We start from the raw sequence: 15,789 nt of genomic DNA on the forward strand, positions 1-15,789 counted from the left end.
TCACCCCAAATGCGGCAATTTTGCTTATTTACGTAGCCATTCAACCAGAAATGAGCCTCATCGCTGAACAAAATTTGTCGATAAAAAAGCGGATTTTCACATTTCGAACCGAACACTGATTTTGGTAATAAAATTCAATGATTTGCAACCGTTGCTCGTTAGTAAGTCTATTCATGATGAAATGTCAAAGCATACTGAGCATCTTTCTCTTTGACACCATGTCTGAAATCCCACGTGATCTGTCAAATACTAATGCATGAAAATCCTAACCTCAAAAAAATCACCCGTTAGTAACGTCTTGAAAGTCGCTACGTTCTAAGAATGCCCAAAACTGGATGAAGAAAAGAGTTTAGTTGACATTAAGTTTATCTCGAATTTTAAGCAAAAATTTATATTTATTTAAATATAAACGAAAATATTTACTTAAAATTACCTGAATTAGACAACCACTAAACCATTTAGCATATTTCATGAGTCAAAACAAAAATATGAATACGCGTTACATTGTTTGTTCTTTTTGGTTTGTTTAGTCAATAAAAATATATTTTTGTTTTGAAAAACATAACTATTGTAAATAAGCAAATATTCTAATAACTTGTTTATGCTTTTCTAAGAATTTTCGTATAAAAGTATTCAAAGTCCATGACCTTTATCAAAAGCTCGACGACTTTCAAAGAGGAAATACTCGTAAAAATTCTAACATAATGAGAACACAAGCAGCAACAGCCTTGTACGCACTCCTAGCTCTAGCCTGTCTTGGTATGTAACAGAAAAAAATAAAAACCAAATTTTAGGTAAAACCTCATATCCTCCAACTAATTCCACAGGAAGCACATTATGTGGCCTCATAACGGAAATTGGTAAACCGCTTCAGCAGGCTGGCAACGTTGTCAATGAATTGGGTAGCAAAATATCCAATACTGCAAACATAGATTCAGCTCTCAGTAGTGTTAACACTGTCAAAGATGCCGCCAAAGAAGTCGTTGATAAAATAACCGATTTAAATCCCATTGAGAATATTATCGGTATTCCGAGTGAAATCAGTTTCTTATATAAGTTAATTTCTATACTCAAGAAGCTGCTATCATCAATTAAACTCAACGTCAATGCAAAGCACGACCAAGATAAAGCCTCAACTACGGTGGCAGTCGAGTCTACTGAGACAACGGAAGCTGGGCCACAAGACGATCAAAGTTCGACTGTTGTTGCTACAGAAATATCAAATGATTCTGAGGCAACTGAGTCAGCATCAGAGGATCCGGTCAATAATTCCTCAGAAATACTAACTGAATCCGTCGATGAGTCAGCAACAGCCGATTCAGTCGATATTTCCAAATAGTTAATATGCTGATTGGTCTAACCTTAAGCAAATAATTCTCTGTTATTGATATTGTCATAAACGAAAACCTAATTTATTAAAAAGTTCTTAAAGTTGTTTAACATCAAAAATACTATGAATTTTATTTTAAGTTTAAAAATTAGTTTCGGATACGGAAATTATTATATCATTGACGGTCCACTTCATTTGCATCAAATGTGTTCAACGGAGAGTCTCTCCTTATGGTTCTATCAAGTAGAAGTTATTAAAATTGTGTCTGTTGCTTCGATGTTATTGTGATGCATTTATGTTAAGCTCCTACTAAGAGGTTTGTGAAAAGTTTCACAATTGTACTTGATAATTTTTTATCACATAATCACTATAGGGATAGCCCTTTCATATTCAAAGGTGTTGTACTAGCTAGAGCCTCTCATACCTCAAGTGCTTTGATCCTCCGAAAGTTATCGCTAATTTTATTTTTGTTTTAACGCAGTTTCCTTTAGGGATTACTCAAAGTTCTGATTGCTTAAAAATATATAAATCCGCAGAATACGTCTTTTGAACAGATTCATTTCATTAAGGTATGGACATAGAGTCATCCAAATGAACGAAATCGCTATACTGAATATATGGAGATAGACTAAAGATTACGAATTTACAAAGGTTACTATCTCTCACTAACCAATATGTGGGAGCTACGATGGGTTTTACCGAATACACACACTTTCGACGCCTATTCTCTTTGTGCTTAAGAAAATACGGTATTTAAAAAAGTCGGTATAAAAAGTAAAACGAAAAATCGGGAATATTTGTAATCAGTATACAGAGCCTACTGAATTCATACAATATTGGCATTAAAGTATATTGTCCTCATAATATACGGTACAAGACCTGTTCGACCTTAGTTCTTTTAGATATTAAGTAATAACTCGCTAAGGGAAAAATTTCACGAAATATTGGAAATATATTTCCTTTTTGAAATTTATTCATACAACCTTACAAAATTAGGACTTTATAGAGCTTCTAAGATAATTTTTTACATATACATATTTATGTATCTACATCTAGTATATACCATTACGTTAAAGACAGTTTTGTAAATACGCTCTCATAAAATTTCTGTTTCATTACTACTTTCCGTAACTTTTAGGTACTTTCAATTTGCAAGAAACTTGAAGAAAATTTAATTAAATTTGCCGGACAAAGAAATTACTGAGGTTTCTTAGTTAAATACACAAGTGCACACATGTTTTATGTACTATTTGCCACACGAACAGGCATACACTTTTAGATATTACTTTTTTATTGAAAATTAAGTGACATTTTAGTTTGCAAAAAGAAGTTATAAATATACAATATATAAAATATATAGATGTATAAATTAAGAAAAGGCGAATAAAACTTAGTAAGTTGACTATATTTTTATCCACACATGCATCTATTAGATTTTAATGAAAATATAAGATAAAACTAAAAATTTAAATGAGTTAAGCTGTAGGCCTAAGAAGAGCCAACAATCATATGATATTCACTATTAAGCATTTACATAACATTAGTTAGCAACATGTTGCTAAGGAAAATAAAAGCTTTCGATAAGCAATATACAAGTACGAGTACTTCCGTTACAGTGATGGCGACGTATCAAGAGAACAACTTTAAATAAACGTTAGTCACTTCAACATAGTATTACATACGGAAGAAAATGACCCGTCTCAATGAATTTACGTAAATTTAATCCTAACGAGGTTGGGGTAATTCGTCGACTAAATTCAAGTATTTTCGGTATTAAGGGGCAGAAGGGTATTTTTTTTTTAATTTTTTTTTGTGCATTTTCTGTTCCCTTATACCCTTAGAATTAATGTAGAAGCCCACTTTACCATTGAAAGGTTTCTAAAAAGGCCCAGAAATAATAATACCGCTCGACGTACGGAGCGCTCGGAGTGCACACCTGGCAATTTAAACGCGTTTTTCTCAAACACACACTTTTTTTAAACTGGCGGACATGATTCCGGACGAACTACCCAACCGATTTGCTTAATTTTTTTTAATGTTCACAAAATGCCTGGCTATCGTCCCTACTAAATTAATAATTTTTTGTTATTTATTGACAATGTTATGACAAAATTTACGTAAAAAACATGGGAAAAAATTAAAAAAAAAAAGAAAACGTTAATTAATTTTTTATTTATCAACATTTTTTCATTATTCTAGTAGGGACGTTAACCATTAACGTACTTTTTAAGAATAAATAGGGTTTTGTGTTTCATATGATCCAAACATGAGAAATCGTGCCAGCCATTTCCCCGTCAAAATTTGCTTATACACTCCACGATATACCTCATGATGTGTGAAAAAAGTTCTATTGTAGAATAAAAATTTCTACAAGTATGAAAAAAATTAAAAAAAAAAAACAGGCCAGATTACCCTACTGACCCCTTAAGCTATAGTACATCCAGTTAACTTTGCCATACCCAAACATTTAATCACAATGTATCCAATACATTCCTTTGATATCTTTAGAGTGTCAGCGCTTTCGAACAATTTCACTTTATGGGCTACCAAAACTATTTTGCGAATTTTTTGATGTTTTCGTCGGTCTACCGTCCATGGTCAACACAATTTTTTTGCCTCAAAAAGTAATGTTTTATTAACACACGGAATTCCTTTTGATCCATTTTTTGTAAAATTACAAAAGATGCTTCACATACAATGCAATATCTCATAAACCATTAGTTCGACAGCTGTCAAATTTAATATTATTACTACCATCTATGTATCCGCCTACGAACTTTTTATTGATATGAGGTTTACGAGTGCTAGGCTATTTTTGCCCCGATTTTACCACAATTTGGCACAAGGACTTAGGCTTTGTGTACACATTTTCCGTAGCTGGGGGCTTGAGAATTAACTGTCCGGTTTTGACATAATGTTCCATGGCCTCAAAGCACTCTTTGGGCAGTTTTATTTCGATTTCTTCATTTTAACTTTTGATATTGACTTATCGGACTTTTAGTAGTTTCCTGTCATAAGGGAAGTGGACGTCACATTATTTTATTTTCATTTCCAGAGTGTATGAAGAGGAGGTAGAGGAACATTGGTTGAATTAGCTGTGGTGTTTTGTGAGAAATTAAAGAGCGGTGCCACATCCACTTTTTAAGTATTTTCGACTTATCGACTGTCTATTCAATGCGATCCCTTGTGCCAAATCTCAACTTAGTATTTCGATTCAGGGAATTTTTTGTCACGCGATAATGATCCTATCTGCAATTACAACCTTCTTATGGGGCCAAGGAAATGTGTACCTAGTTTTAACAAGACACCTTAAGTTTTACTTAAATTACACGGAGGTACAGAAAGTATAAGGTCAATGGAAAATGCTATAGGAAGTATTAACTAGAGGAAGTATTAACCCGAATTTACTATTTTTCGACTCAAGAACACATTATTATTACAAAGAGATGATGCCAAATTTTCTTAAAATAAGTTGAATAAGTTGTACACTTAACTTTGTTATTTACTATATACAGAATTTAAATATTTTTAACTCCAATTTTAGGCAAACAAATATATGTATTTATTTACATTGCGCCAGAAACAGTTCTAAACAAACATAAATCATAAAAATATTTGCTTAAAATTTTCTTAAAACGATCATTTAAATTTTTCGTTTTTACATTGTTTTTGTTTTGTTTGTTTATTTGCCCAAAACCGAATCATTTTGTTTTGAAAAACATTAAATTAAATTAACTTACGTGAATGAGCAAATCTTCTAATAACTTTGTTATGCTTTCCTCATAATTTTCTCCGTATAAAAGTATTCAAAGTCCATGACCTTTATCAAAAGCTCGACGACTTTCAAAGAGGAAATACAAATTCAATACATTAAATTTTAAAGAAAATGAGAACACACGCAGCCACAGCCTTGTACGCATTACTAGCTCTATACTGCTTAGGTAAGTAACAGAAAAAAATTATTTAGGTAAAAACTCATAATCTCCACCTAATTCCACAGGAAGTACTTTAAGTGGGCCCATAACGGACGTTGGTAAACAATTTCAGCAGACTGGCGGCGCTGCCAGTGATTTGGGCAACATTGATGTGGTCAAAGATGCCAAACCAGTCGGTGGTAAAATTATTTCCGATCTAAATCCCGTCGAGAACATCATAAGTTCCATTCCAGATGAAATCGGTTCCTTAGAGAAGTTAATTTCTATACTCAGCAAACTGCTCTCAACAGTAAAACCCAACGACTCCGAGCTTCCTGTCGATAGTTCCTCGGAAATACCAACTGGTTCAGAAACACAGGTTCCAGTCGATAACTCCTCAGAAATACCAAGTGATTCCGACTGCGATGGGTCAGAAACTCAGACTCCAACCGATAATTCCTCAGAAATACCAACTGGTTCCGACTACGATGGTTCAGAAACACAGGTTCCAGTCGATAATTCCTCAGAAATACCAACTGGTTCAGATTACGATGGTTCAGAAGCACAGGTTCCGGTCGATAATTCCTCAGAAATACCAAGTGATTCCGGCTGCGATGGGTCAGGAACTCAGGCTCCAACCGGCAATTCCTCTGAAATACCAACTGGTTCAGACGACGGTGAATCAGAAACACAGGTTCCGGTCGATAATTCCTCAGAAATACCGAGTGATTCCGACTGCGAGGGGTCAGAAACTCAGGCTCCAACCGGCATTTCCTCTGAAATACCAACTGGTTCAGACGACGGTGAATCAGAAACACAGGTTCCAGTCGATAATACCTCAGAAATACCAACTGGTTCAGACGACGGTGAATCAGAAACACAGGTTCCAGTCGATAATTCCTCAGAAACACCAACTGGTTCCGACAACGATGAGTCAGCGACACTAACTTCCAACACCGATGAGTCGGCTACACAAGTTCCAGTCGATACTTTCTCAGCACTACCAACTGAATCTATCACCGAACATGAACATGGTCAATAACTAACCTTATATTAAGCAAATCCGTTAATTAAACTAATATACTAAAACTTTATTTAAGTTGTTGAAAATTATAAACACAAGGATTTTTATTTTACCGTAATTTTAAAAATTTAAGTTGGGATACGGAAAGATGATTGAGGACCCACTTCTTACGCTGAATTCTTTAAAAACTTTCAAAATGGGCTCCTTCTGCTCCGATGCAACGCAGCCAGCGCGATTTCTAACCATTGAAGGCGTCACGGAAGACATTCTCCGGAATAGCCTTGAGAGCCGAAGTGCATGCTGCTTGGATCGCCTCTGTCATTTCAAAATGTTTGCCTTTCATCGGCGTTTTCAGGCAAGGAAACAAAAAAGTTCCGGGGGGTAACATGTGGGCTGTAGAACGGCTGCGGAAGCGTTGAGATGGCGGCCTTAGTTAAGCAGCTGTTCACAAGAAGGCGGTGTGAGCCGGGGCATTGTCGTGGTGCAACTTCCATTCGGCTGCGATGTCTTGTCGGACCCGATTGACCTTCATTTGAGGCTCTTGAGAACTTCTATGTAAAACTTCGCTAACGATGCCTTTAATGACAAAAAAGACATTTAGCATCGTTTTCACTTTGGATTTGCTCATTCTTCTCTTTTTTGGGCGAGGAGGCGCCAGTGTATGCCACTCGGAAGAGTGCCACCGAAACACACCACTTCTTGCTAAAGCAACATCTGGGTAAGCCTGCTTGATCATATCAAACGTCTCTGTCGCAGATTCACACAAAATTTAATCGCGTACCTCTGCTCTTACGAACGCTGCATTTTCGGCTTAAACGACTCACAAAAACACGTCGCGCGAAAATGTTTGTTCTGACTCTCCAGGTACTCGGAGGCAACTGACCAGCCGCTCCTTAGTTAGCTAGGAACGCCCTCTCCCGAATCCAGTCGGTGTGCGCAAGCTCCGATGTACAGCCGCGGTGGAAAAAAATCAGTCCTATTACTTTCCGGACAAACCATTTCGCCATTCATATTCAACGCTAAGTTATTAACTTTTAAGACATCTTATCCACGAAGAGTCAGCAACACAGGTTAAACTCAATAATTTCTCAGAAACACCAACTGGTTCCGATTACGATAAGTCAGCGACATAGATTGATAATTCCTTAGAAATATCAACTGGTTCGAACTACGATGGTTCAGAAACACAGATTCCAGTTGATAATTCCTCAGAAATACCCAATTACCAAGTAATTCTGACACCCACTACTTCCGAATATGTTAGTTGGTAAGCTTATTGACCAAATATAAAGAAAAAATTTCCGTTCTGGAAATCAATTTACTAAAATATTGTTAAAGTTATTTAAAATTACAAAAACAAAGATTTTTATTTTAACGCAATTTTAAAAAGTTAGGTTGATTTACTTAGTAAAAATATAAAAAAAAAAATCGGATGTACTCGTACATAAAACTATTTATAATATTTTCAATCAGTAAAGCTGCTCAAAGCATTGTTTCACTCGCCACAGTTTTCATAGCACCCACCTAAGTTCACAGTTGTAACAACTTACGAAATGATAACAAAGCGTCAGCCCTTATTTAACTTGTGTCTGATTTAGCGTGTTTAGTAAACCTTTCACTGGCGTCGTACTTCTGACCGGGGTTACAAAAATATTGTACTGTTCAAGTATCGGGCTAGCCGAACTTTGTTCGAAAAATGCCGATTTGTTGTGCGTGAGATCTGATTGTGTCAGAACTGTCGAAAATAGAGGCAGAGGCGTTGACCTCAGATAGCGATTAGAAACTGAAGAAATAAAACAAAAATTAATGCTTATGCAAATTTTTAAAAAACTTAGCTTACGCTCACAAAGTATTACTATTGTCCAACAAACCAAAAGGAAAATGCCAATCTTTAGACTACGGCTTAACTTTGAACGCGGTAAATTTCCCATATTCTTCTGTTACAGTCGATCGTTGAGTGCTTTTGCGATATGGGTTGGTGCGTATCAAATACTTTCGAAATATATCCAGCCATATGTAGAGTTATTTAAGTACACATTGTAGATATATTTGTAGATATTTGCAGACTGCGTTGAAATGTTAAATAAATATTTTGTTAGCTGTTTGCCCAGTAATTCGTTTGGGGTGCATCCAAGTCCTTGAACTTTCTCCATTAACAAGAAACACTTGTGCAGTCAATGTCCAGAGACAGAATGAAGCTAAACAAAATTAAAAATCTGTTGTGTTTTCAGCGCAATATCCAAAGTAAAATATACGGCTCAAACCACCGTTTAGAAAAGGTTATGGAACACAAAATAGGCACAAATATTCAACTCATGATGTTATTCGTCCTAAAACTCAGCAGTTTCTTGTGCGGTAACTTTCATGATAAATATATACCACACTACAGAAGGCCAATTGTAGGAAATATCGATCGAATGATGAATATCGTCGAGTTTGGCCTTCATGTAAGCACTGTTTAAATTGCCCAGGAACTAAACATTGTACAAAAAACTTTTGGAACCATTTAAAAAAGGCTGAAATTGAAACCCAACTATCAGTTCCGACCTGTACCATCAATGATTGGACGATCTGAAGGAAGTAATAGATCAGAAGCGGACAGATTTGACCAATAAGAGAAGAGTTGTGTCTCAGCAGGACAACGCCAGTCCACACACATCGATAGTGACTCAACAGAAGCTGCGAAAGCTTGGTTTGGGTGTTCTTATGCATCCCCAAGGGGTTACTATCTGTTTCTATCTATGGTGAATAATTTAGCTAGTGAAATATTTGTCTCAAAAAAAGCTTGAGTAATTAGAATTAGAATGAAAGTTGAGGAATGCACTGCGACCTTTGGTCTATTGTGCCCTCTCTCCTGGCTCACATTGACTCACTCAGCCCCAGCGCATGAATAAAATCCAGCAGCCTGCCGGGTGCTAGTGAGGCAATGTGAATCCCTATCGGACAACATTAATCCAAGGGCCTTTGCTCTGCGTCTCCAGACTGCTGTGCAGTCGATCAGCAGGTGCTCTCGGGGTTTCAGGCTCCCTATCGCAGAAGAACCGGCAACTTGCACTAGAGGATAGGCCCATGCTATGCAGGTGCCTATTCAGTTTTGCAGTGGCCGGTATGTACCATGCGACCAGTAACCTGAGCTTGTTCCCCCCATTAGCAGCTTGGCATGTCTCATACCGCGAGTTTGGTGCCAATGCTGCTCCCTGCCCTCTACCTCTTTCTTACGGAGCAGCTCTTTCATGGCGTGGGGTCCCACCCCCATGAAGGGTTCGGGTCCCACCATCCTGGGTGGAGGCTGCGGAGCGGGCGAGCTCGTCGGCCAGCTCATTGCCGGCTATTCCTTTGTGACCAGGCACCAGATTTAGGTGTACCTGTTCTTTTCTGCAAGGCTATTCAGCCTTTCCCTGCACTCCTGCAATAGTCGCGATTTAATCTCATAGGAAGAGATCGCCTTTAGCGCCGCTTGACTATCGCTGAGGATCGCTATTCGACTCATTTACGATAGTTGCGATGGAGGTTAATATCGATACACTGGCTTATTGCGAAAACTTTTCTGCCTGAAAAATGCTAGGGTATGGAGAGCTTGGTGCATGGCCTACAATCCCTGCGCCGATTTCCCTCTGACATTTTTTAGAGCCATCGGTGTACCACCTTAGCGTGCTATTCCTCAGCATCAGTTCGAAGTTGGAGACATCCCATTCGTCTTTACTGCCAAGGGTGACCTTGAATCTTTTCCTGAAGTTGACCGTTTTTTGTAGTGTATCCCTCGGGAGGAGGACCAATGTACGAAGCCACTTATCGTCTCCATCCTCAGGGATGAGATTACCTTGCCAATTCCGCACCCCTCCGCCGTTATTTGCAGAAGTGTGTGCTTGGATACCTGACCGATAACCAAATGCAGCGGTGTCAGTTCGAGCAAAGCCTTCAGTGCCGCCGCAGTTGGACAGGTTCGCATTGCACCCGTCATACAGACACAGGCTAAACGCTGTAGCTTCAACAGTCTTGTCTTAACAGAAGTTTGAGACGCTATTGAGGCCCATGCCACCGCCCATATGTGATTATCGGTTGCACTAATCATGGTGTACAACCACCTGACGATCCTTGGCTTACAGCCCCAGGACTTTTCCTCCCAGTCGATTGCACACCATCAAAGCCTTTGTCGCCTTGACCACGGTCAGGTTTAAATGTTGTTTCCAACGCAGAGTGGAGTCAAGCATCAAACCCAGGTATTTGACACTGCTGGTCATCACTATTTCACTTCCCCCAAGTGCGAGATTCCTAAGACCGGGTAGGGACCTGCGTCTTGTAAACGGGACTACGGTCGTCTTGGAGGGGTTGATATTCAATTCAACTTCCCTACACCACCCCTTCGCTAGGTTTAGACCTCTTTGGACCAAGTCACATAGAGTGTCTTCGTATTTGGCTTTGGCCATGATCACAATGTTGTCCGCATACCCCTGGCAGCGGATCCCATTGTCCGTTAGCAGTGCTAACAGGTCGTCCACAACTAGGCTCCATAGTAAGGGGGATAACACACCTCCCTGTGGGCAGCCTCTAGTTGTGCGAGACGTATCCTTCTATCGCCTACTGTGGTCTCCGCAACCCTGGAGCGCAGTACGGCTTGTATCCATCTGCGCACCGGTGCTGCCACATTCCTTTTCTCCAGTGCCCTGGCTACACTCTTGTGGGACGTATTGTCAAAGGCACCTTCGATATCCAAGAAAACGCACAAAGCATCACTTCCCATGCTCTAGTGAGCTCTCTATCTCAGAGGTCAGCTGGTACAGGGCAGTGCTCGTTGATCTGCCCGCTCTGTAGGCATTTTGAGCCGGATGCAGCGGTGCTCTCTTCAGCGCATTCATATTTATTTCCTGGTCCACGATCTTCTCCATGGTTTTTAGTAAGAAGATGTTAGCTAATTGGCCTGTAAGATTTTTGCCAATGAATAGTCTTTCCTACCTACCTTGGGTATGAAGATCACCTTCGCTGTCCTCCATATCTCGGGGATGTACGCCAAAGCGAGGCTTTCTCTTAACAGCCGTAACAGGTGGGGCAATAGGAGTTGCTCCCCCTGTTGTAACAGCGCCGGAAAGATGCCATCCACCCCCGGAGACTTGAATCTCTCAAACGAGGCCATTGCCCTTTGATTGAGTCCGCCGTAAACAGCCGTCTGGCGATACTCCAATCCTCACGGGATGGCCTGTGTTCGGTCATGGGAGGACACTGGTCCTCCCGAACTGTCTCCGTGAAGTGCGCCCGCAGAAGCTCCGTGGCTCTGTCCTCTGCATTGGTCGTGAAACGTCCCATCGTTCCTTTTGATCTTGCTATTACTACCTAGCCTAGCTGCTTCTGGCGTAGTGGCGACATTCTCGCAGAATCTCCTGAAGCTGGTCTGCTTTGCAGACCTTATGTAAAGCTTGAGTAAGGCTAAAAGTTTTTACGAGACAACAATTCCAAGTTGAACTAAATCGTAAAACCTTCAATTCAATGGAAAAATTATAGATTTTTACTTCTACACTTCTAAGCACTAAACCTCAAGTGATTTGGAAGTTTATGCGACCTCATTCCATAAACAGATTCTTATGAGCATTATAAATAAATACTTTTTTAAAAAATATATAAATAATTAATTTGATCACTGATCCAGAATCAGTAAAAATAGTAATAGTGAGCAACGACCTTGAAAAAATATTTACTTGGGTAGTTCTGAACGCAAATATGGTTACAGCTTTTCGAACAGTGTAATTTCTGGAAACTATACCAAACTTAAATTCGGCTACATTTACTCGGGTGCAGAGTCTAAATGGATTAAAGCTTCGAGTCGTAACCGAAGAATTAGATCTACTCTGGCTCAGCGACAGTTATTTGCCCTGTTAGACGATTTTTGTAACACAATTTCTGGAGAACCCAGAAAAAATGTGTGAACTTTTTAGGTAATGAACTTTTAATTCCAAATATTTTATCTTTATGGGATCTGCTAAATCTATCCTAATGTAATTCGGAAATAATTTTGAATACGAACTTTTTAATTGTCCGGGATTAAATTGCTTCTTGTTTTCTTGGGTCCAAAGACGCTTAGGTTTCCAAAAGGACCTTGGAACTTTCGCCTCCTGCTGAGTTGCCAGTGCGGTCTTTCTTCTCGGCATAGTCAAAAAATACCTATGCATTCCACATTCATATTTCGGGGAATTCAAGGGAGTGAGAGTTCGTTATACGTCGACTTCTCATACACTCTTGTGGGGAATATCATTTGGAAGTTTATTCCGAGTCTATGCATTGAGTTAATAAACCGAATCTACCGTATATCTATGCATGATGATATTAAGTGTTAATATTCCATCCTAATAGGTTCGGTTGAATGGCTCCTTGAAGCAGTAGCATCGACAACTTGAAAGGAGACAGATTCAGTTCTACTACCATTAGCCGGCTCAAATATATCATCATTAAGAATTAAGTCATTATCAAACAATATATCATTTAGTCGTTGGAAAGATATATTAGACGAAGTACTCAAAATTTGGCAGATTCAAAGATACGTCATTATCAGGAAGCTCATCAAAGGGCTCTTCATCATCAAGTGATAAATGATCCGTAATTTCGGCAAAAGGTTGCCAATTCGTTGATGTATTGCTATTTCTGGGGCCTATATCGCTTGATTTATTAGTATTAGCAACCTTTTTCACGCGTTATACAAGGAGCGTTTCCAAAGTAAACAGGACTTTTTGAATCTAGCGCCCCCTGGTGGAGTCTATATGTCGGCTTGTGGGTTAGAATCTGCTGTCTTTATCGATTGTTCAGTGAGAATTTCATGAAATTTTCTCAGATTGGACGTGAAGTTATTGCGTTTCAAGTGTCAGTATGTTTTTATGTTATCGGTGCGAAAATGAGCTTCGAACAAAGAGCCAACCTTAAATTTTATTTTAAAATTGCTAAAACTTTTACTGAATCGCTCTAATTGATTAAACAAGTTTATGACGATGATTGCCTATCCCGTAGCATAGTGCACGTTTTCAAAGTGGTCGTGAGGACATATGTAAATGACGATCAACATGTGAGCCAATCAAAATCCTTGATCACCGGAAATTCTAGCTCTATAACAAACGTCTTTTTGTAATATTATTTTCGATATTTTAACATGATCGGTTTTGTTAGCCCCCATTGAGCTTTTGCTTAAAATCCCTAATCCATGTCTTCCAGCCGTTGATTTTAAAGAACTAACTTGACGTTTTATAGATACAACGGCAACGACATGGAAGCAGCATGCTGACTTGACCATAGTCAAAGCTTCTAAAGGTGTAATGGTGTGAGGTGATTGTACACCATGATCGTGCGATGGCTGGGGTCTCAAAAGCATCGCAGACTTCAGTAAAGCTGCAACTATCGAAGCTGTAACTACTTGCATGCCATGTGCACATGCCCCACGTCATCCTTTGAAGTCAAGCTTAAACTCACACCACTTCACCTTGTAATCCGTCAGGTGTAGCCAAACACACACTGCTTTAAACCACAACAGAAGAATTTGGCAGAGGTAAGGTAATTTCATCCCAGCGTATGAAGCACTTAAGTGGTATAATACCATTGACTCTTCTCCCAAAGGACTTCATTACCAAAGGGGTAAACTTCATCAAGAAGTTGAAGGTTAACCTTAGCAGTAAGGCTGAATGGAATGATTCCACTCTCGAGCAACTGCTTAGGGATAGTATAATAAAGTGGTACACCAGCGGCTCGAAAACGTATTAGGGAATTGGTGCAAGAGTCGTAGAACCAAGCACCAAGCTCTGCATACCTATGGGACGTTTTCCGAGCATAATTCAAGCGGCCTTTGCCATAACTCAGTTCGTAGAGATAAATCTCCAAAGCAACTATCGCAACAAACTTTTAACCACACTTAGCGACAGTCCGCGGCATTAAAACAATCTCTGTCTACGAAGTCAAATCGCTACTGGTGCAGGCTGAACAGAATGGCTAAAGGTACCCGGTCACAAAAGTGTAGCCGGGAATGAATCGGCTGATGATCTTGCTATTTGACCGCACAGCAGTCTGCAAACGCAGGATAAAGGGCCTTGGGTTCATCTTTCCAAATAAGGATCACATCGCCTCATTCGCATCTAGCAATATATTGGAACTTATCAATATGCTGAGGCTAAGTGGATCGTTTAGACTTAGGAAAGGGTACAATAGATCTTAGGTTGCGGTGCAATTCTCATCTATTTATCTTATCTTAGTTAGCAGCATTGGGTCGAAACATAGTGATGAAAGAATTATCAGCACCCGGACCAAAAGTCCACCTAGTTCGAAGTCATCACTATAATCCGGATAACAATAGTTTGAAAAATAAACATCTAATTTGGAGAAATGTGGATCTAGAAAAGCTATTATGAATGATAACTATCCTTCAAAATTGTAGAACAGGTGCGAGTTTGCTTGAAGGTAATGATTCTCTCAAGTGAAGCCCAGCTTAATAGTAGATCCAAGAAATTATGCTAAAAAATAGAGATTCCAGATTACTCTAACGCTAACACCAATTTCTCCAGCTTTTAGTCAAGATATGTTGGAACGACGTGACCTATCTATAAACAAACTTGGAGAATCAAACAGAATCTTACGAGTTAGGGGGGGAGTCTCAATAATCATGTACGATAATTCTAATGGAAGCAGCTTTTAGATGAAAGCATTCTAATAATTGGTAATTCCGTAGAAGGAAATATTAATTGGAGGACCCTGTATTTGTATAAATTCTTATCAAACATCAAAATCTTTGAAAAACTGACATACACACATTCATATACCGTGTGCATGATATGTATAAATATAATATTTACTAAGTCTATGTAGCAAAGTTCTGACAAAAATCAAACAGTTACGCCCACAAAATTATATGAGTATACATACACATACCTCACGTGTGCCATACACACGTCACATACTAATCGAGTTAGCTGAAAATACGAGGGTAGCAGCCTTTAATGCACCCCCTCGACCAACTAATAGCCAAGTAAAATACAAATTTACATACATGTGTCACCCTTAAATCACAGTTAATTTAATAAATGATTGGAAGTAATATTATTAAAGTAGTGAATAAAAACGTAACAGAAGCAACGGTAATTGTGGGTTGCACTTGTCTAATTATTTGCCACTTTAAAAGTGGGGCGTTGAATTGAATATGTGTTTGATTGACCTCATCCCTTGTTTGTAGGCGCTTTAAAGTTTTGAAAGAAGGGAAGGAGCAAAACTCATGATTGTTGGATATATATTTTTGAGGTTGTTGTAGCAAACTGCAACTATTTAGGTTTATGTACATTGTACATATAATATACACTAAACTTATATATTTTCTTTAAGAAGTAATCAATATTTATTAAATAAAATTATTTTAAACTGCGCCTAAAAGTATGAAATGAATAGCAATGGTGTGATACACTGAAATCTATAGAAATTAGTAAGCTATTAATCAATGGTCATCGATCCTCCATCGATCAATGGAAAAGCCAACAAAGAGGGTAAACAAATACAAGGAGCGTTCC

At 38.7% G+C, this 15,789-nt stretch overlaps 2 protein-coding genes across 3 annotated transcripts; both read left to right on the top strand.

Moving 5' to 3' along the window:
* The first annotated feature begins 626 nt into the window (after positions 1 to 626).
* LOC105232932 (uncharacterized) lies at positions 627 to 1,455 on the top strand. The gene is made up of 2 exons (XM_011214841.3): positions 627 to 759; positions 828 to 1,455. Exons 1-2 carry the CDS (start codon positions 705 to 707, stop codon positions 1,337 to 1,339), a joined length of 567 nt encoding a protein of 188 aa, XP_011213143.2. The 5' UTR covers positions 627 to 704; the 3' UTR covers positions 1,340 to 1,455.
* A 3,709-nt stretch (positions 1,456 to 5,164) lies between these two features.
* On the top strand, positions 5,165 to 6,306 carry LOC125778371 (submandibular gland secretory Glx-rich protein CA-like). Of its 2 annotated transcripts, XM_049455642.1 has the most exons (3): positions 5,165 to 5,271; positions 5,331 to 5,749; positions 5,813 to 6,306. In XM_049455642.1, exons 1-3 carry the CDS (start codon positions 5,217 to 5,219, stop codon positions 6,284 to 6,286), a joined length of 948 nt encoding a protein of 315 aa, XP_049311599.1. In that variant the 5' UTR covers positions 5,165 to 5,216; the 3' UTR covers positions 6,287 to 6,306. The 2 variants fall into 2 exon arrangements, with proteins under 2 accessions (XP_049311599.1, XP_049311589.1); XM_049455632.1 differs by having other exon boundaries at positions 5,331 to 6,306.
* Positions 6,307 to 15,789: the final 9,483 nt, after the last annotated feature.

This window comes from Bactrocera dorsalis, chromosome 1 (assembly GCF_023373825.1).
Source record: "Bactrocera dorsalis isolate Fly_Bdor chromosome 1, ASM2337382v1, whole genome shotgun sequence".
Classification (NCBI taxonomy): Eukaryota; Metazoa; Arthropoda; class Insecta; order Diptera; family Tephritidae; genus Bactrocera; species Bactrocera dorsalis.

Bases quoted from the DNA above. Each gene is read 5' to 3' on its own strand.
- LOC105232932 (XM_011214841.3), top strand. From the start codon at position 705: ATGAGAACACAAGCAGCAACAGCCTTGTACGCACTCCTAGCTCTAGCC. The intron at 760-827 runs GTATGTAACAGA...CTAATTCCACAG, and splicing joins CCTAGCTCTAGCCTGTCTTG to GAAGCACATTATGTGGCCTC.
- LOC125778371 (XM_049455632.1), top strand. From the start codon at position 5,217: ATGAGAACACACGCAGCCACAGCCTTGTACGCATTACTAGCTCTATAC. The intron at 5,272-5,330 runs GTAAGTAACAGA...CTAATTCCACAG, and splicing joins ACTAGCTCTATACTGCTTAG to GAAGTACTTTAAGTGGGCCC.